General features: G+C 50.2%; 1 protein-coding gene across 2 annotated transcripts; it reads left to right on the forward strand.

The window, feature by feature from the left end:
• The first annotated feature begins 745 nt into the window (after positions 1-745).
• LOC131586441 (dehydrogenase/reductase SDR family member 4-like) lies at positions 746-19,242 on the forward strand. 2 transcript variants are annotated; one of them, XM_058853263.1, is made up of 9 exons: positions 746-932; positions 6,166-6,283; positions 7,225-7,284; positions 9,109-9,210; positions 12,600-12,661; positions 13,318-13,369; positions 14,586-14,720; positions 16,124-16,179; positions 18,998-19,242. In XM_058853263.1, the coding sequence occupies exons 1-9, from the start codon at positions 811-813 to the stop codon at positions 19,110-19,112; spliced, it is 822 nt and encodes a 273-aa protein (XP_058709246.1). In that variant the 5' UTR covers positions 746-810; the 3' UTR covers positions 19,113-19,242. The 2 variants fall into 2 exon arrangements, with proteins under 2 accessions (XP_058709246.1, XP_058709245.1); XM_058853262.1 differs by having other exon boundaries at positions 747-932; positions 12,591-12,661.
• The last annotated feature ends 665 nt before the right edge of the window (positions 19,243-19,907 follow it).

The following is a 19,907-nucleotide window of genomic DNA, read 5'->3' on the forward strand; positions in this document are numbered from 1 at the left end:
CAGTCCCTCACAGTTTATCCCAGTAACCCCAAATCCCCTCCCAGTTTTTCCCAGTAACCCCAAATCCCCCCCAGTCCCTCCCAGTGACCCCAAAACCCCTCCCAGTTCCTCCCAGTTCCCTCCCAGTTCCCTCCCAGTAACCTCAAAACCCCTCCCAGTTCCTCCCAGTAACTCCCGATCTCCTCCCAGTGACCCCAGCTCCTCTCCCAGTCCCTCCCAGTTCCCTCCCAGTAACTCCAGCTCCCCTCCCAGTGACCCCAAATCCCCTCCCAGTTCCTTCCAGTCCCTCCCAGTAACCTCAAAACCCCTCCCAGTTCCCTCCCAGTTCCCTCCCAGTCCCTCCCAGTAACCTCAAAACCCCTCCCAGTTCCTCCCAGTTCCCTCCCAGTTCCCTCCCAGTCCCTCCCAGTGACCCCAAATCCCCTCCCAGTCCCTCCCAGTTCCCTCCCAGTTCCCTCCCAGTTCGTCCCATTGACCCCAGCTCCCCTCCCAGTCCCTCCCAGTAACCTCAAAACCCCTCCCAGTTCCCTCCCAGTCCCTCCCAGTCCCTCCCAGTTCCCTCCCAGTCCCTCCCAGTCCATCCCAGTTCCATCCTAGTTCCTCCCAGTGACCCCCAAATCCCCTCCCAGTCCCTCCCAGTTCCTCCCAGTCCTTCCCATTGACCCCAGCTCCCCTCCCAGTTCCTCCCAGTCCCTCCCAGTAACTCCAGATCTCCTCCCAGTGACCCCAGCTCCCCTCCCAGTTCCTCCCAGTTCCCTCCCAGTGACCGCAGCTCCCCTCCCAGTTTGTCCCAGTTTGTCCCAGTCCGGGATGTGGCGCGGGGGGAGCCCCGGGAGGTTCCGGGCGGTTTTTGGGGGGTCCCCGCTGAGCTCGGGGGGGTCCCCGAGAGCCCTGGAGGGGAAAGTGGCGCTGGTGACAGCGGGAACCGACGGGTGAGTGACGAACCCAGAAATGCCCGGAATTCAGCCCAAAATTCACCACAAAATTAACCCCGAAATGCCCGGAATTCAGCCCAAAATCCCTGGAATTCACCCCAAAATCCAGCCCGAAATTCAGCCCAAAATCCAGCCCAAAATACCCGGAATTCACCCCAAAATTCACCACAAAATTAACCCCGAAATGCCCGGAATTCAGCCCAAAATCCAGCCCGAAATCAATCCCAAAATCCCCGGAATTCAGCCCAAAATCCAGCCCGAAATGCCCGGAATTCAGCCCAAAATCCAGCCCGAAATACCCGGAATTCAGCCCAAAATCCCTGGAATTCAGCCCAAAATTCACCCCAAAATCCCTGGAATTCACCCCAAAATCCAGCCCAAAATCCAGCCCAAAATACCCGGAATTCAGCCCAAAATTCACCCCAAAATACCCGGAATTCAGCCCAAAATTCAGCCCGAAATCCAGCCCGAAATCCCTGGAATTAAACCCAAAATTCACCCCAAAATTAACCCCAAAATAACCGGAATTCACCCCAAAATCCAGCCCAAAATACCCGGAATTCAGCCCAAAATCCAGCCCAAAAATCTCTGGAAATCACCCCAAAATCCAGCCCGAAATTCAGCCCAAAATCCAGCCCAAAATAACCGGAATTCAGCCCAAAATCCAGCCCAAAAATCCCTGGAATTCAGCCCAAAATTCAGCCCAAAATCAATCCCAAAATCCCCGGAATTCAGCCCAAAATTCATCCCGAAAGTCACCCAAAAATACCCGAAATTCACCCCAAAATCAACCCCAAAATACCCGGAATTCAGCCCAAAATCCACCCCAAAATACCCGGAATTCACCCCAAAATCAACCCCAAAATACCCGAAATTCACCCCAAAATCCACCCCAAAATACCCGGAATTCACCCCAAAATCAACCCCAAAATACCCGGAATTCAGCCCAAAATCAACCACAAAATACCCGGAATTCACCTCAAAATCCAGCCCGAAATTCACCACAAAATCAACCCCAAAATACCCGGAATTCAGCCCAAAATCCAGCCCGAAATAACCGGAATTAAACCCAAAATCCAGCCCAAAATCCCTGGAATTCAGCCCAAAATCCACCCCAAAATCCACCCCAAAATCCAGCCCAAAATCCCTGGAATTCAGCCCAAAATTCACCACAAAATTAACCCCGAAATGCCCGGAATTCACCCCAAAATCCAGCCCAAAAATAACCGGAATTTACCCCAAAATCAACCCCAAAATCAATCCCAAAATACCCGGAATTCACCCCAAAATCCAGCCCAAAATAACCGGAATTCACCCCAAAATTCAGCCCGAAATAACCGGAATTCACCCCAAAATTCATCACAAAATCAATCCCAAAATCCCCGGAATTCACCCCAAAATCCAGCCCGAAATAACCGGAATTAAACCCAAAATCCAGCCCAAAATAACCGGAATTCAGCCCAAAATTCACCCCAAAATCAATCCCAAAATCCCCGGAAATCAGCCCGAAATCCAGCCCAAAATCCCTGGAATTCACCCCAAAATCCAGCCTGAAATGCCCGGAATTCACCCCAAAAATCCAGCCCAAAATTCAGCCCGAAATACCCGGAATTCAGCCCAAAATTCACCCCAAAATCCAGCCCGAAATCCCCGGAATTCACCCCAAAATCCAGCCCGAAATCCCCGGAATTCACCCCAAAATCCAGCCCGAAATAACTGGAATTCACCCCAAAATTCACCACAAAATTAACCCTGAAATTCCCGGAATTCAGCCCAAAATCCAGCCCAAAATACCCGGAATTCACCCCAAAATTCAGCCCAAAATCCAGCCCAAAATGCCCAGAATTCACCCCAAAATCCAGTCCAAAATGCCCGGAATTCACCCCAAAATCCAGCCCAAAATCCCTGGAATTCAGCCCAAAATTCACCCCAAAATCCCTGGAATTCACCCCAAAATCCACCCCAAAAATACCCGGAATTCACCCCAAAATCCAGCCCAAAATAACCGGAATTCAGCCCAAAATCCAGCCCCGAAATGCCCGAAATTCAGCCCAAAATCCAGCCCGAAATAACCGGAATTCAGCCCAAAATCAACCCCAAAATCCAGCCCAAAATTCACCCCAAAATGCCCGGAATTCAGCCCAAAATTCACCACAAAATTAACCCCGAAATGCCCGGAATTCAGCCCAAAATCAACCCAAAAATAACCGGAATTCAGCCCAAAATCCAGCCCAAAATACCTGGAATTCACCCCAAAATTCACCCCAAAATTCACCACAAAATTAACCCCAAAATCCCCGGAATTCAGCCCAAAATCAACCCCAAAATAACCGGAATTCAGCCCAAAATCCAGCCCGAAATTCACCACAAAATCCAGCCCAAAATACCCGGAATTCAGCCCAAAATTCACCACAAAATTAACCCCGAAATGCCCGGAATTCACCCCAAAATCCAGCCCGAAATGCCCGGAATTCAGCCCAAAATTCACCTCAAAATCAATCCCAAAATACCCGGAATTCACCCCAAAATCCAGCCCAAAATACCCGGAATTTACCCCAAAATCCAGCCCGAAATACCCGGAATTCACCCCAAAATCCAGCCCAAAATACCCGGAATTTACCCCAAAATCCAGCCCGAAATACCCGGAATTCACCCCAAAATCCAGCCCGAAATACCCGGAATTCAGCCCAAAATCCAGCCCAAAATCCCTGGAATTCAGCCCAAAATCCAGCCCGAAATAACCGGAATTCAGCCCAAAATTCACCACAAAATTAACCCCGAAATGCCCGGAATTCAGCCCAAAATCCAGCCCAAAATCAACCCCAAAATCCCCGGAATTCACCCCAAAATTCACCCTAAAATACCCGGAATTCACCCCAAAATCAACCCAAAAATAACCGGAATTCAGCCCAAAATCCAGCCCAAAATACCCGGAATTCAGCCCAAAATTCATCCCGAAATTCACCCAAAAATACCCGGAATTCAGCCCAAAATTCACCCCAAAATCCAGCCCGAAATGCCCAGAACTCAGCCCAAAATCCAGCCCAAAATACCCGGAATTCACCCCAAAATCCAGCCCAAAATTCACCCCAAAATAACCGGAATTCAGCCCAAAATTCACCTCAAAATACCCGGAATTCAGCCCAAAATTCACCCCGAAATTCACCCCAAAATCAACCCCAAAATACCCGGAATTCAGCCCAAAATCCACCCCAAAATCCACCCCAAAATCCAGCCCAAAATACCCGAAATTCACCCCAAAATTCAGCACAAAATCCAGCCCAAAATACCTGGAATTCACCCTAAAATTCAGCACAAAATCAATCCCAAAATCCCCGGAATTCACCCCAAAATTCACCCTAAAATACCCGGAATTCAGCCCAAAATTCATCCCGAAATTCACCCAAAAATACCCGGAATTCAGCCCAAAATCAACCCCAAAATCCCTGGAAATCACCCCAAAATCCAGCCCGAAATTCACCCCAAAATCCAGCCCAAAATACCCGGAATTCACCCCAAAATTCACCACAAAATTAACCCCGAAATGCCCGGAATTCAGCCCAAAATCCAGCCCGAAATCCCTGGAATTCAGCCCAAAATTCATCCCGAAATTCACCCAAAAATAACCGGAATTCAGCCCAAAATTCATCCCGAAATTCACCCAAAAATACCCGGAATTCAGCCCAAAATCAACCCCAAAATCAATCCCAAAATCCCCGGAATTCAGCCCAAAATCCAGCCCGAAATTCACCCCAAAATCAACCCCAAAATACCCGGAATTAAACCCAAAATCAATCCCAAAATAACCGGAATTCAGCCCAAAATTCACCACAAAATCCAGCCCAAAATACCCGGAATTCAGCCCAAAATCCACCCCAAAATAACCGGAATTCAGCCCAAAATCCAGCCCGAAATTCAGCCCAAAATCCAGCCCGAAATAACCGGAATTCAGCCCAAAATCAACCCCAAAATACCCGGAATTAAACCCAAAATCAATCCCAAAATAACCGGAATTCAGCCCAAAATTCACCCTAAAATACCCGGAATTCAGCCCAAAATCCAGCCCAAAATAACCGGAATTAAACCCAAAATCAACCCCAAAATACCCGGAATTCACCCCAAAATTCACCCCAAAATCCAGCCCAAAGTCCCTGGAATTCAGCCCAAAATTCATCCCGAAATTCACCCAAAAATACCCGGAATTCAGCCCAAAATCCAGCCCAAAATACCCGGAATTCAGCCCAAAATTCACCACAAAATTAACCCTGAAATCCCCGGAATTCACCCCAAAATCCAGCCCAAAATCCAGCCCAAAATACCCGGAATTCAGCCCAAAATTCACCCAATTCACCTCAGGTGTCCCCAGGTGTGTCCAGGTGTGTCCCCTCCCCCCCAGGTGTGTCCCCTCCCCCCCAGGTGTGTCCCCTCCCCCCCCAGGTGTGTCCCCTCCCCCCCAGGTGTGCCCCTCCCCCCCCAGGTGTGTCCCCTCCCCCCCAGGTGTTTCCCCTCCCCCCCAGGTGTGTCCAGGTGTGTCCCCTCCCCCCCCAGGTGTGTCCCCTCCCCCCCAGCTGTGCCCCTCCCCCCATGTGTGTCCCCTCCCCCCCAGGTGTGTCCCAGGTGTGTCCCCTCCCCCCCAGGTGTGTCCCCTCCCCCCCAGGTGTGTCCAGGTGTTTCCCCTCCCCCCCCAGGTGTGCCCCTCCCCCCCAGGTGTGTCCCTGTCCCCCCCAGGTGTGCCCCTCCCCCCCAGGTGTGTCCAGGTGTTTCCCCTCCCCCCCCAGGTGTGCCCCTCCCCCCCCAGGTGTGCCCCTCCCCCCCAGGTGTGTCCAGGTGTGTCCCCTCCCCCCCAGGTGTGCCCCTCCCCCCCAGGTGTGTCCCCTCCCCCCCAGGTGTGTCCCCTCCCCCCCAGGTGTGCCCCTCCCCCCCAGGTGTCCCCAGGTGTTTCCCCTCCCCCCCAGGTGTGTCCCCTCCCCCCCCAGGTGTGCCCCTCCCCCCCAGGTGTGTCCCCTCCCCCCCCAGGTGTGTCCCCAGGTGTGCCCCTCCCCCCCAGGTGTGTCCCAGGTGTGCCCCTCCCCCCCAGGTGTGTCCCAGGTGTGCCCCTCCCCCCCAGGTGTGTCCCAGGTGTTTCCCCTCCCCCCCAGGTGTGCCCCTCCCCCCCAGGTGTGTCCCAGGTGTGTCCCCTCCCCCCCAGCTGCGTGGCCCCGCCCCCCCGATGACGTCATGGCCGTTCCAGGATCGGATTGGCCGTTGCCGAGGCTCTGGGCGTGGCCGGGGCTCAGGTGTTCCTCAGTTCCCGCCACGCCCACAACGTGCAGAGAGCCCTGGAGCGGCTCCGGGGGCGGGGCCTGAAGGTGAGGGGCGGGGCTTGCATAGGTAATGAGCTGAGGGGTGGGGTTTGCATAGATAATGAGCTGAGTGGGCGGGGATTGCATAGATAATGAGCTGAGGGGCGGGGCTTGCATAGATAATGAGCTGAGGGGGCGGGGCCTGCATGGGTAATGAGCTGAGGGGCGGGGCTTGCATAGATAATGAGCTGAGGGGCGGGGATTGCATAGATAATGAGCTGAGGGGCGGGGATTGCATAGGTAATGAGATAAGGGGCGGGGATTGCATAGATAATGAGCTGAGGGTGCGGGGCCTGCATAGATAATGAGCTCAGGGGCGGGGATTGCATAGGTAATGAGCTCAATGGGTGGGGCTTACAGGTGAGGGGCGGGGCTTGCATGGGTAATGAGCTGAGGGGCGGGGCTTACATAGGTAATGAGATAATGGGCGGAGCTTGAATAGGTAATGAGATGAGGGGGCGGGGATTGCATAGATAATGAGCTCAATGGGTGGGGCCTGCAGGTGAGGGGCGGGGCCTGCATAGATAATGAGATCAGGGGTGGGGTCTGCATAGATAACAAGCTCGGGGGCGGGGCCTGCATAATCACCTCAGGGGCGGGGCTTGCATAGGTAATGAGCTCAGGGGGCGGGGCCTGCATATATAATGCGCTCAGGGGCGGGGCTTGCATAGATAATGAGATCGGGGCGGGGCTTGCATAGATAATGAGCTGAGGGGCGGGGCTCGCATAGATAATGAGCTCAGGGGCGGGGCTTGCATAGATAATGAGATCGGGGCGGGGCCTGATGGTGAGGGGCGGGACTTGCATAGATAATGACCTGAGGGGCGGGGCTTGCATAGATAATGAGATCGGGGCGGGGCTTGCATATTAAATGAGCCAAGGGGGCGTGGCTTGCATGGCTAATGAGGCGGGGTGTCACGTGACCTGAGAGTGGGCGTGGCCTGCAGGCGAGCGGCGTCACCTGTCACGTGGGCGTGGCCGAGGAGCGCGAGCGGATGGTGCAGCAGGTGAGAGAACACCCGGAAACTTCCGGAACATTCAGAAACTTCCGGAACATCCGGGAACTTCCAGAAACTTCTGGAACATCCAGAACATCCGGAAACTTCTGGAACAGCCGGAAACTTCCGGAAACTTCTGGAAACTTCTGGAAACTTCTGGAAACTTCTGGAACATCCGGAAACTTCTGGAACATCTGGAAAGTTCCGGAACATCCGGAAACTTCCGGAAACATCCGGAAACTTCCGGAACATCCGGAAACTTCTGGAACACCCGGAAACTTCCAGAACATCCGGAAACTTCCGGAAACTTCTGGAACATCCAGAAACTTTGGGAACATCCGGAAACATCCGGAAACTTCTGGAACTGCAAATTCTGGCAATTTTGGTCAATTCTGGATGGTTTTGGTTAATTTTGGCAATTTTGGGTCGATTTTGGACATTTTTGGTGAATTTTCGTCACTTTTGGGTCAATTTTGGCCATTTTGTGTCCATTTTAGCCATTTTGGGTTGATTTTGTTCATTTTTTGGGTCAATTTTAGTCATTTTTGGATCAATTTTGGTCATTTTTGGGTCGATTTTTGTCATTTTGAGTCAATTTTCTCCATTTTTGGTGAATTTCAGTCATTTTGGGTCGATTTTCACTTTTGGATCAATTTTTGCGTTTTTTGGGTCAATTTTTGTCATTTTAGGTCAATTTTCTCCATTTTGGGTTAATTTTGGTCATTTTTGGGGTTGATTTTGTCCATTTTGAGTGAATTTTTGTTATTTTTGGTCCAAACTTGATCATTTTTGGGTCAATCTGGGTCATTTTTGGGTCAATCTGGGTCATTTTTGGTCCAAATTTGATCATTTTTGGGTCAATTTAGGTCATTTTTGGTCCAAATTTGATCATTTTTGGGTCTATTTTGGTCATTTTTGGGTCGATTTTGGTCATTTTTGGGCCAAATTTCTCCAATTTTGGGTCAATTTTGGTCATTTTTGGTCCAAATTTGGTCATTTTTGGGCCAATTTTGGTCATTTTTGGCCAAATTTCTCCAATTTTGGGTCAATTTTGGTAATTTTTGGTCCAAATTTGATCATTTTTGGGTCGATTTTGGTAATTTTTGGGCCAAATTTCTCCGTTTTTGGGCCAATTTTTGTCATTTTTGGTCCAAATTTGATCATTTTTGGGTCTATTTCGGTCATTTTTGGGCCAAATTTCTCCAATTTTGGGTCAATTTTGATCATTTTTGGCTCAATCCTGGTCCTTTTTCAGTCAATTTTCCCCATTTTGGGTCTATTTTGGTCATTTTTGGGTCAATTTTGGGTCTATTTTGATCATTTTTGGGCCAAATTTCTCCAATTTTGGGTCGATTTTGGTCATTTTTGGTCCAAATTCGATCATTTTTTGGTCATTTTTGGTCCAAATTTGATCATTTTTGGGTCGATTTTGGTCATTTTTTGGGCCAAATTTCTCCAATTTTGGGTCGATTTTGATCATTTTTGGGCCAAATTTCTCCAATTTTGGGTCAATTTTGGTCATTTTTGGCTCAATCCTGGTCCTTTTTTCGGTCGATTTTCCCCATTTTGGGTTTATTTTGGTCATTTTTGGGTCAATTTTGGGTCTATTTTGGTCATTTTTGGGTCAATTTTGGGTCTATTTTGGTCATTTTTGGGTCTATTTTGGTCATTTTTGGGTCAATTTTGGGTCTATTTTGGTCATTTTTGGGTCAATTTTGCTCATTTTTGGGTCAATTTTCTCCATTTTTGGCTCAATTTTTCCCGTTTTTTCCCGTTTTTCCCGGGAATTTCCCCTCACCTGCCTCACCTGCCTCACCTGTCTCACCTGTCCAGGCCCTGGACACTTTTGGCGCCATCGACATCCTCGTCTCCAACGCCGCCGTCAATCCTCACCTGGGCCCCGCCCTCGACGCCGACGAGCGCGTCTGGGACAAGGTCAGGCCACGCCCACACGGCCACGCCCACTTTTTCCCGCCAAAACCCAAAAAATCCCAAATTCCCCAAATTTTCCCCAAATTTTCCCCGAATTTCCCCCCAAATTCCCCAAATTTCTCCCAAAATCCCCAATTTCCCCCCAAAATCTCCCAAATTTTCCCCAATTTCCACCAAATTTCCCCAAAAATCGCCAAAATGTCTCAATTTTCTCCCAAAAATTCCGTATTTTTCCCGAAGTCTCAATTTGCCTAAAAGTTTCTCGGTTTCCCCAAAATTCCCCAAATTTCACCCAAAATTCCCCAATTTTTCCACAAATTTCCCTGATTCCCCCTAAAATCCCCAAATTTTCCCCAAATTTCCCCCCAAATTCCCCAAATTGCTCCCAAAATCCCAAATTTCCCTCCAAAATCCCCCAAAATTTCCCAAATTTTCCTCGATTTTCCCCAAATTTCCCCAAAAATCTCCAAAATTCCTCAATTTTCTCCCAAAAATTCCGTATTTTGCCCAAAATGTCTCGATTTGCCTAAAAATTCCCCAGTTTTCCCCAAAATTCCCCAAATTTCACCCAAAATTCCCCAATTTCCCCCCAAAATTTCCCCAATTTTCCCCAATTTCCTCCAAATATCCCCAAAAATCTCCAAAATTCCTTGATTCTCTCCCAAAAATTCTGTTTTTTTCCCAAAATGTCTCGATTTGCCTGAAAATTCCCCAGTTTTCCCCAAAATTCCCCAAATTTCACCCAAAATTCCCCAATTTTTCCACAAATTTCCCTGATTTCCCCTAAAATTTCCAAATTTCCCCAGATTTCCCCCAAATTCCCCAAATTGCTCCCAAAATCCCCAATTTCCCCCCAAAATCCCCCAAATTTTCTTCAAATTTCCCCAAATTTCCCCAAAAATCTCCAAAATTTCCCCAATTTCTCCCCGAATTTCCCCAATTTCTCCCAAAATTCCCCAAATTTCCCCAATTTCCTCCAAAATTTCCCCAGTTTCTCTTAAAATTCCCCAATTTTCTCCCTAAATCCCCCAAATTTTCCCAATTTCCACTAAAATTCCCCAATTTCCTCCCCAAAAATTCCCCAATTCCCCCAAAATCCCTGAAATTCCCCAAATTTCCCCAAAAATCCCCAAAAATCCCCCAAAATTCCCCCAAAATACCCCCAAATTCCCCCTTAAGCTCCGCCCCCTTTCACAAACCCCACCCACAATGACGTAATCCATTCCCCAAACCCCGCCCCCTGTCACAAACCACGCCCACAATGACGTCACCCTTTTAAAACCCCACCCCCTTTCACGAACCCCGCCCCAATGACATCATCCCTTTCCCAAGCCCCGCCCCAATGATGTCACACCTTTGCCAAGCCCCGCCCCCTTTCACAAACCCTGCCCCCAATGACATCATCTCTTTCCTAAGCCCCGCCCCTTTTCACAAGTCCCACCCCAATGACATCACCCTTTCACAGACCCCGCCCCCTTTCACAAACCCCACCCACAATGACGTCATCCCTTACCAAGCCCTGCCCCCTTTCCCAAGCCCCGCCGCCAATGACGTCATCCCTTCCCCAAACCCCGCCCCTTCCCCAAACCACGCCCCTTTCACAAACCACGCCCACAATGACGTCATCCCTTTCATAAACCCCACCCCCAGTTACGAACCCCGCCCCCAATGATGTCACCCTTTAATAAACCTCGCCCCTTCCACAAACCCCGCCTACAATGACATCATCCTTTAATAAACCCCGCCCCCTTTCACAGACCCCCTCCCACAATGACGTCATCCCTTTCATAAACCCCGCCCCCTTTCACTGACACCGCCCCAATGACAGAATCCTTTCACAAACCCCGCCCCTTTCACAGGCCCCGCCCCAATGACATCATCCCTTCCCAAGCCCCGCCCCCTTTCACAGACCCCGCCCCCAATGATGTCACCCATTCCCAAGCCCCGCCTCCATTCACAAACCCCACCCACAAGGATGTCACCCTTTATAAGCCCCGCCCCCTTTAGCAAGCCCCGCCCCAATGACATCACCCCTTCCCAAACCCCGCCCCCAATGACGTCATCCCTTTCACAAACCCCACCCACAATGACATCATCCCTTTCACAAACCCCGCCCCAATGACGTCACCCTTTTCCAAGCCCCGCCCCAATGATGTCACCCCTTTGCCAAGCCCCGCCCCCTTTCACAAACCCTGCCCCAATGACATCACCCCTTCCCAAGGCCCACCCCCTTTTGCAAGCCCCGCCCCCTTTCACAGACTCCACCCCAATGACGTCACCCCTTTGCCAAGCCCTGCCCCCTTTCCCAAACCCCACCCCCAATGATGTCATCCCTTCCACAAACCCCGCCCACAATGACATCATCCCTCCCCAAACCCCGCCCCCTTTCCCAAACCCCACCCACAATGACATCATCCCTTCCCAAGCCCCGCCCTTTTTCACAAACCCCACCCACAATGACATCATCCCTTACAAGCCCCGCCCCCTTTCCCAAACCCCACCCGCAATGACATCATCTCTTTCCCAAGCCCCACCCCCTTTCACAAACCACACCCACAATGACGTCACCCCTTTACCAAGCCCCGCCCCTTCCCGAACCCCACCCCCAATGACATCACCCCTTTGCCAAGCCCCGCCCCAATGACGTCATCCCCTCTCCCAAGCCCCGCCCCCTTTCACAAGCCCCGCCCCAATGACATCATCCCTTTACCAAGCCCCACCCCCAATGACGTCACCCCTTCCTCAAACCCCGCCCACAATTACATCATCCCTTCCCCAAACCCCGCCCCTTCCCCAAACCCCGCCCCAATGACGTCACCCTTTCTCAAGCCCCGCCCCCAATGAAGTCACCCTTTTGCCAAGCCCCGCCCCCTTTCACAAACCCCGCCCCCAATGACATCATCCCTTTGCTAAGCCCCGCCCCAATGACGTCATCCCCTTCCCAAGCCCCGCCCCCTTTTGCAAGCCCCGCCCCCTTTCACTGACCCCGCCCCAATGATGTCACCCCCTTGCCAAGCCCCGCCCCTTTCACAAACCCCACCCCAATGACATCACCCCTTTCCCAAGCCCCGCCCCCTTTGCCAAACCCCGCCCCCTTTCCCAAGCCCCGCCCCAATGACGTCACCCCCTTCCCAAGCCCCGCCCCCTTTCACAAGCCCCACCCCTAATTACATCACCCCTTTCCCAAGCCCCGCCCCCAATGACATCATCCCTTCCCCAAACCCCGCCCCAATGACATCACCCTTTGCCAAGCCCCGCCCCCAATGACATCATCTCTTTCCCAAGCCCCACCCCTTTCACAAGTCCTGCCCCAATGACATCATCCTTTCTCAAGCCCCGCCCCCTTTCTCAAGCCCCGCCCCCTCTGCTGACGTCACCCCCAGGTGTTCCAGGTGAACGTGACGGCGGCGGCCATGTTGGTGCGGCTGGTGGTGCCACACATGGAGAGACGGGGGTGACTGGTTCTTACTGGTTCATACTGGGAGAGACTGGGAGAGACTGGTTTATACTGGTTCTTACTGGTTTATACTGGTTTATACTGGTTTAGACTGGTTTATACTGGTTTAGACTGGTTTATACTGGGAGAGACTGGGAGGGACTGGAAGAGACTGGGAGAGACTGGTTCATACTGGTTTATACCAGTTTATACTGGTTTATACTGGTTTGGACTGGTTTGGACTGGGAGAGACTGGGAGAGACTGGGAGAGACTGGTTTGGACTGGTTTGGACTGGTTTATACTGGTTTGGACTGGTTTATACTGGGAGAGACTGGGAGAGACTGGGAGGGACTGGGAGACACTAGTTTATACTGGTTTGAACTGGTTTATACTGGTTTATACTGGTTTGAACTGGTTTATACTGGTTTAGACTGGTTTATACTGGTTTAGACTGGCTTGGACTGGTTTATACTGGTTTAGACTGGTTTGGACTGGTTTATACTGGGAGGGAACTGGGAGGGGTTTCGGGGTCTTTGGTTTGAACCGGTTTAAACTGGTCTGAACTGGTTTAAACTGGTTTGAACCGGTTTTTACTGGTCTGAACTGGTTTAAACTGGTTTAAACTGGGGGGGAGGGGGCGTGGCTTCCCTTGATTGACAGCTCCATCCTTTAGGGGCGGGGCCATCGTGCTGATGTCATCGATCGCCGGCTACCAGCCAATGGCGGTGAGACTGGTTTATACTGGTTTATACTGGTTTATACTGGTTTGTACTGGTTTGTACTGGTTTATACTGGTTTGGGGGCTGGGGTCACTGGTTTGAACTGGTTTGAACTGGTTTGAACTGGTTTGAACTGGGAGGGGCTCAGGGCTCACTGGGCCAAACTGGGAACGCCATTTCCCCTTACTGGTTTATACTGGTTTATACTGGTTTGTGCTCTGGGGTTGCTGGTCTGAACTGGTCTGAACTGGTTTGAACTGGGAGGGGCTCTGGGAGGGAATTTAGAGTTACTGGGCTGAACTGGGAATGGGATTTTCCTTACTGGTTTATACTGGTTTGTACTGGTTTGTACTGGTTTGGGGCCTGGGGTCACTGGTTTGAACTGGTTTGAACTGGTCTGAACTGGTCTGAACTGGTTTGAACTGGTTTGAACTGGTTTGAACTGGTTTGAACTGGTTTGAACTGGTTTGAACTGGTTTGAACTGGGAGGGGCTCTGGGCTCACTGGGCTGAACTGGGAACGGGATTTTCCTTACTGGTTTATACTGGTTTGGCGTTTCCCCTTACTGGTTTGGGGCTTGGGGTTACTGGTCTGAACTGGTTTGAACTGGTTTGAACTGGTCTGAACTGGTTTGAACTGGTTTGAACTGGTTTGAACTGGGAGGGTCACTGGGGTCACTGGGATGGGATTTGGGATCACTGGGCTGAACTGGGAATGGGACTCCCCTTACTGGTTTATACTGGTTTGTACTGGTTTGGGGGCTGGGGTTACTGGTTTGAACTGGTTTGAACTGGTTTGAACTGGTCTGAACTGGTCTGAACTGGTTTGAACTGGTTTGAACTGGTTTGAACTGGTTTGAACTGGGAGGGGCTCTGGGAAGGAATTTAGAGTTACTGGGATGAACTGGGAATGGGATTCCCCTTACTGGTTTATACTGGTTTGCTCTTTTCCCTTACTGGTTTGGGCTCTGGGGTTACTGGTTTGAACTGGTTTGAACTGGTTTGAACTGGTTTGAACTGGTTTGAACTGGTTTGAACTGGTTTGAACTGGGAGGGGCTCTGGGAGTGGCTCAGGGCTCACTGGGATGAACTGGGAACGCCATTTCCCCTTACTGGTTTATACTGGTTTGGTCTCTGGGCTTACTGGTTTGCCCCGGGGCGGGCTGTGGGCGTGTCCCCCGCTATGCTAATGAGGTGGGCGTGTCCGTGTGATGACGTCACAGGGGCTGGGCCCGTACAGCGTCAGCAAGACGGCGCTGCTGGGCCTGGTGGCAGCGCTGAGCCCGGAGCTGCTGCCCCGGGGGATCCGGATCAACGGCGTCGCCCCCGGGCTGGTCCAGACCCGCTTCAGCTCTGCCGTGAGGGTTACTGGGTTATACTGGTTTATACTGGTTTATACTGGGAGGGGAAAAAATGGGAAAAAATGGGGAAAAAATGGGGAAAATATGGCAAAGAAAGGGTTAAAAATGGGGAAGAAAGGGTTAAAAATGGGGGAAATGGGGGTTTGGGTTACTGGGTTATACTGGTTTATACTGGTTTATACTGGGAGGGACTGGGAGGGGGAGAAATGGTGAAAAAATGGGGAAAAATGGGGAAAATCGGTGAAAAAATGAGGAAAATATGGCAAAGAAAGGGTTAAAAACGGGGAAAATGGGGGTTTGGGGTTACTGGTTTATACTGGTTTATACTGGGAGGGACTGGGAGGGGAAAAAACGGGGAAAAAATGGGAAAAAACGGTGAAAAAATGGGGGAAATATGGGAAAGAAAGGGTTAAAAATGGGGAAAAAAGGGTTAAAAATGGGGGGGAATGGGGGTTTGGGGTTACTGGTTTGTACTGGTTTATACTGGTTTGGACTGGGAGGGGAAAAAACGGGGAAAAAATGGTGAAAATCGGTGAAAAAATGGTAAAGAAAGGGTTAAAAATGGGGAAAAATGGGTTAAAAAAGGGGAGGAAAGGGTTAAAAATGGGGGAATGGGGGTTTGGGGTTACTGGTTTATACTGGTTTATACTGGGAGGGACTGGGAGGGACTGGGAGGGGGAGAAATGGTGAAAAAATGGGGAAAAAATGGGGAAAATCGGTGAAAAAATGAGGAAAATATGGCAAAGAAAGGGTTAAAAACGGGGAAAATGGGGGTTTGGGGTTACTGGTTTGTACTGGTTTATACTGGTTTATACTGGTTTATACTGGGAGGGACTGGGAGGGGAGAAAATGGGGAGAAACGGGGAAAAAACGGGGAAAAAATGGGGAAAATATGGGAAAGGAAGGGTTAAAAACGGGGAGGAAAGGGTTAAAAATGGGGGAAATGGGGGTTTGGGGTTACTGGTTTGTACTGGTTTGTACTGGGAGGGGAAAAAATGGGGAGAAATGGGGAAAAAATGGGGGAAATATGGGGAAAGAAAGGGTTAAAAATGGTAAAAAAAGGGTTAAAAATGGCGGAAATGGGGGTTTGGGGTTACTGGTTTATACTGGTTTGTACTGGTTTATACTGGTTTGGACTGGGAGGGGAAAAAACGGGGAGAAACGGGGAAAAAATGGGAAAAAATGGGGAAAAAAGGGTTTGGGGTTACTGGTTTATACTGGTTTGAACTGGTTTATACTGGTTTGAACTGGTTTATACTGGTTTATACTGGTTTGAACTGGTTTGAACTGGTTTATACTGGTTTGAACTGGTTTATACTGGTTTATACTGGTCTATACTGGTCTATACTGGTTTGAACTGGTTTATACTGGTTCATACTGGTTTGAACTGGTTTCCCCAGCTGTGGCAGGACGAGGCCGTGCAGGAGAAGGCGCTGGGAGCCCTGGGAGCGCTGAGGTGAGAGCCCAGTCCCTCCCAGTACAAACCAGTACAAACCAGTCCAAACCAGTAACCCCAAACCCCATTTCCCGCCATTTTGTCCCCGAATTCCGCCATTTTCCCCCATTTTTTTCCCATTTTTCCCAATTTTTTCCAGTTTTTCCCCATTTTCCCCCTCCCCCATCTCCTCCCAGTCCCTCCCAGTATAAACCAGTACAAACCAGTAACCCCAACCCCCATTTCCCGCCATTTTGTCCCCGAATTCCACCATTTCCCCCCATTTTTCCCCATTTTTCCCCATTTTTTCCCGTTTTTTCCCGTTTTTCCCCCATTTCCCCCCTCCCCCAGCCCCTCCCAGTCCCTCCCAGTCCCTCCCAGTATAAACCAGTACAAACCAGTAACCCCAATCCCCATTTCCGCCATTTTGTTCCCATTTTCCGCCATCTTGTTTCCATTTTCCACCATTTTCCCCAATTTTCCCCCATTTTTCCCCATTTTTCCCCATTTTTTCCCATTTTTTCCCGTTTTTCCCCCATTTCCCCCTTCCCCCATCCCCTTCCAGCCCCTCCCAGTCCAAACCAGTACAAACCAGTAACCCCAATCCCCATTTCCCGCCATTTTGTTTCCATTTTCCGCCATTTTGTCCCAATTTTTCCCATTTTTCCCATTTTTTCTCGTTTTTTCCCATTTTTCCCCCATTTCCCCCCTCTCCCAGCCCCTCCCAGTCCCTCCCAGTATAAACCAGTACAAACCAGTAACCCCAACCCCCATTTCCCGCCATTTTGTCCCCGAATTCCACCATTTCCCCCCATTTTTCCCCATTTTTCCCCATTTTTTCCCGTTTTTTCCCTTTTTTTCCCCATTTCCCCCCTCCCCCATCCCCTCCCAGTCCCTCCCAGTATAAACCAGTACAAACCAGTAACCCCAATCCCCATTGTCCGCCATTTTCCACCATCTTGTTCCCGAATTCCGCCATTTTTCCCCATTTTTCCCCATTTTGTCCCAATTTTCCCCATTTTTTCCCCGTTTTTTCCCATTTTTTCCCCCTCCCAGTCCCTCCCAGTACAAACCAGTACAAACCAGTAACCCCAAACCCCATTTCCCGCCATTTTGTTTCCATTTTCCGCCATCTTGTCCCTGAATTTCGCCATTTTTCCCCATTTTGTCCCAATTTTCCCCATTTTTTCCCGTTTTTCCCCGTTTTTTCCCCATTTCCCCCCTCCCCCATCTCCTCCCAGTCCCTCCCAGTCCCTCCCAGTACAAACCAGTAACCCCAAACCCCATTTCCCGCCATTTTGTCCCCAAATTCCGCCGTTTTCCCCCATTTTTCCCCATTTTTCCCCATTTTTTCCCATTTTTTCCCTTTTTTTCCCCATTTCCCCCCTCCCCCATCCCCTCCCAGTCCCTCCCAGTCCAAACCAGTACAAACCAGTAACCCCAAACCCCATTTCCCTCCATTTTGTCCCCGAATTCCGCCATTTTTCCCATTTTTCCCCATTTTTTCCCCATTTTTTCCCCATTTTTTCCCATTTTTTCCCTTTTTTTCCCCATTTCCCCCCTCCCCCATCCCCTCCCAGTCCCTCCCAGTACAAACCAGTACAAACCAGTAACCCCAATCCCCATTTCCGCCATTTTCTGCCATCTTGTTTCCATTTTCCACCATTTTGTCCCAATTTTTCCCAATTTTTCCCATTTTTTCCCGTTTTTCCCCCATTTTCCCCCTCCCCCAGCCCCTCCCAGTCCCTCCCAGTATAAACCAGTACAAACCAGTAACCCCAACCCCCATTTCCCGCCATTTTCCGCCATCTTGTCCCCGAATTCCGCCATTTTTCCCCATTTTCCCCATTTTTCCCCATTTTTTCCCCGTTTTTTCCCTTTTTTCCCCCATTTCCCCCCTCCCCCAGCCCCTCCCAGTATAAACCAGTACAAACCAGTAACCCCAAACCCCCATTTCCGCCATTTTGTCCCCGAATTCCACCATTTTGTCCCCATTTTCCCCCATTTTTTCCCGTTTTTTCACCATTTTTTCCCATTTTTCCCCCATTTCCTTCCTCCCCCAGCCCGTCCCAGTCCTTCCCAGTCCCTCCCAGTCCAAACCAGTAACCCCAATCCCCATTTCCGCCATCTTGTCCCCGAATTCCGCCATTTTCCCGAATTTTCCCCCATTTTTTCCCATTTTCCCCATTTTTTTCCCGTTTTTTCCCGTTTTTCCCCATTTCCCCCCTATCCCATCCCCTCCCAGTCCCTCCCAGTCCCTCCCAGTACAAACCAGTCCAAACCAGTAACCCCAAACCGCATTTCCCGCCATTTTCCGCCATCTTGTCCCTGAATTCCGCCATTTTGTCCCAATTTTCCCCCATTTTTCCCCATTTTTCCCATTTTTTCCCCGTTTTTTCCCATTTCCCCCCTCCCCCAGCCCCTCCCAGTCCCTCCCAGTACAAACCAGTACAAACCAGTACAAACCAGTAACCCCAAACCCCATTTCCCGCCATTTTGTTTCCATTTTCCGCCATCTTGTCCCCGAATTCCGCCATTTTTCCCCCATTTTCCCCCATTTTGTCCCATTTTTCCCCATTTTTTCCCCGTTTTTTCCCATTTTTTCCCCTTCCCAGTCCCTCCCAGTACAAACCAGTACAAACCAGTAACCCCAATCCCCATTTCCCGCCATTTTCCGCCATCTTGTCCCTGAATTCCACCATTTTTCCCCATTTTTCCCCATTTTTTCCCCATTTTTCCCATTTTTTCCCCGTTTTTTCCCATTTTTCCCCCATTTTTTCCCCCTCCCAGTCCCTCCCAGTCCCTCCCAGTATAAACCAGTAACCCCCAGTCCCCGCAGGCTGGGCCAGCCGCAGGAAGTGGCGGCGGCCGTGCTGTTCCTGGTGTCCCCCCAGGCCTCCTTCATCGCCGGGCAGACGCTGCTGGTGGCCGGAGGGGGCGGGGCCAGGCTCTGACCACGCCCCCTCCCTCATTAACATGCAAATCTATGCAAATTTATGTAAATTTATGCAAATGTGCGCGAAATCCGGGTGTGGTTTATCGGCTGTATGCAAATGAGGCGTTGATTAAAGATGGCGGAGCTGGCGTGAGTGGTGCTTTGTGGGGGGACTGGTTTATACTGGTTTATACTCGGAGGTACTGGTTTATACTGGTTTATACTGGGAGGGACTGGTTTATACTGGTTTATACTGGTTTATACTGGGAGGGACTGGTTTATACTGGTTTGTACTGGGAGGGACTGGTTTTTACTGGTTTATACTGGAAGGGACTGGTTTTTACTGGTTTATACTGGGAGGGACTGGTTTATACTGGTTTGTACTGGGAGGGACTGGTTTTTACTGGTTTATACTGGAAGGGACTGGTTTTTACTGGTTTATACTGGGAGGGACTGGTTTATACTGGTTTATACTGGTTTATACTGGGAGGGACTGGTTTATACTGGTTTATACTGGTTTATACTGGGAGGGACTGGTTTATACTGGTTTATACTGGTTTGGACTGGGAGGAATTGGTGTGGACTGGTTTGGACTGGTTTATATTGGGTTATACTGGTTTGGGCTGGTTTGGACTGGTTTATACCGGTTTTTACTGGTCTGAACTGGTCTGAACTGGTCTGAACTGGTTTTTACTGGTCTGAACTGGTTTTTACTGGTCTGAACTGGTCTGAATTGGTCTGAACTGGTTTTTACTGGTCTGAACTGGTCTGAACTGGTTTTTACTGGTCTGAACTGGTCCGAACTGGTCTGAAC

Source organism: Poecile atricapillus, chromosome 19 (genome assembly GCF_030490865.1).
Source record: "Poecile atricapillus isolate bPoeAtr1 chromosome 19, bPoeAtr1.hap1, whole genome shotgun sequence".
In the NCBI taxonomy this organism is placed as follows: Eukaryota; Metazoa; Chordata; class Aves; order Passeriformes; family Paridae; genus Poecile; species Poecile atricapillus.

What these genes read in the sequence shown, in the direction of transcription:
- LOC131586441 (XM_058853262.1), top strand. Translation starts at nt 811, where the DNA reads ATGTGGCGCGGGGGGAGCCCCGGGAGGTTCCGGGCGGTTTTTGGGGGG. An exon ending in TCCGGGGGCGGGGCCTGAAG is followed by an intron (nt 6,284 to 7,224) that starts GTGAGGGGCGGG and finishes CGTGGCCTGCAG; the next exon opens with GCGAGCGGCGTCACCTGTCA. An exon ending in CCACACATGGAGAGACGGGG is followed by an intron (nt 12,662 to 13,317) that starts GTGACTGGTTCT and finishes TCCATCCTTTAG; the next exon opens with GGGCGGGGCCATCGTGCTGA.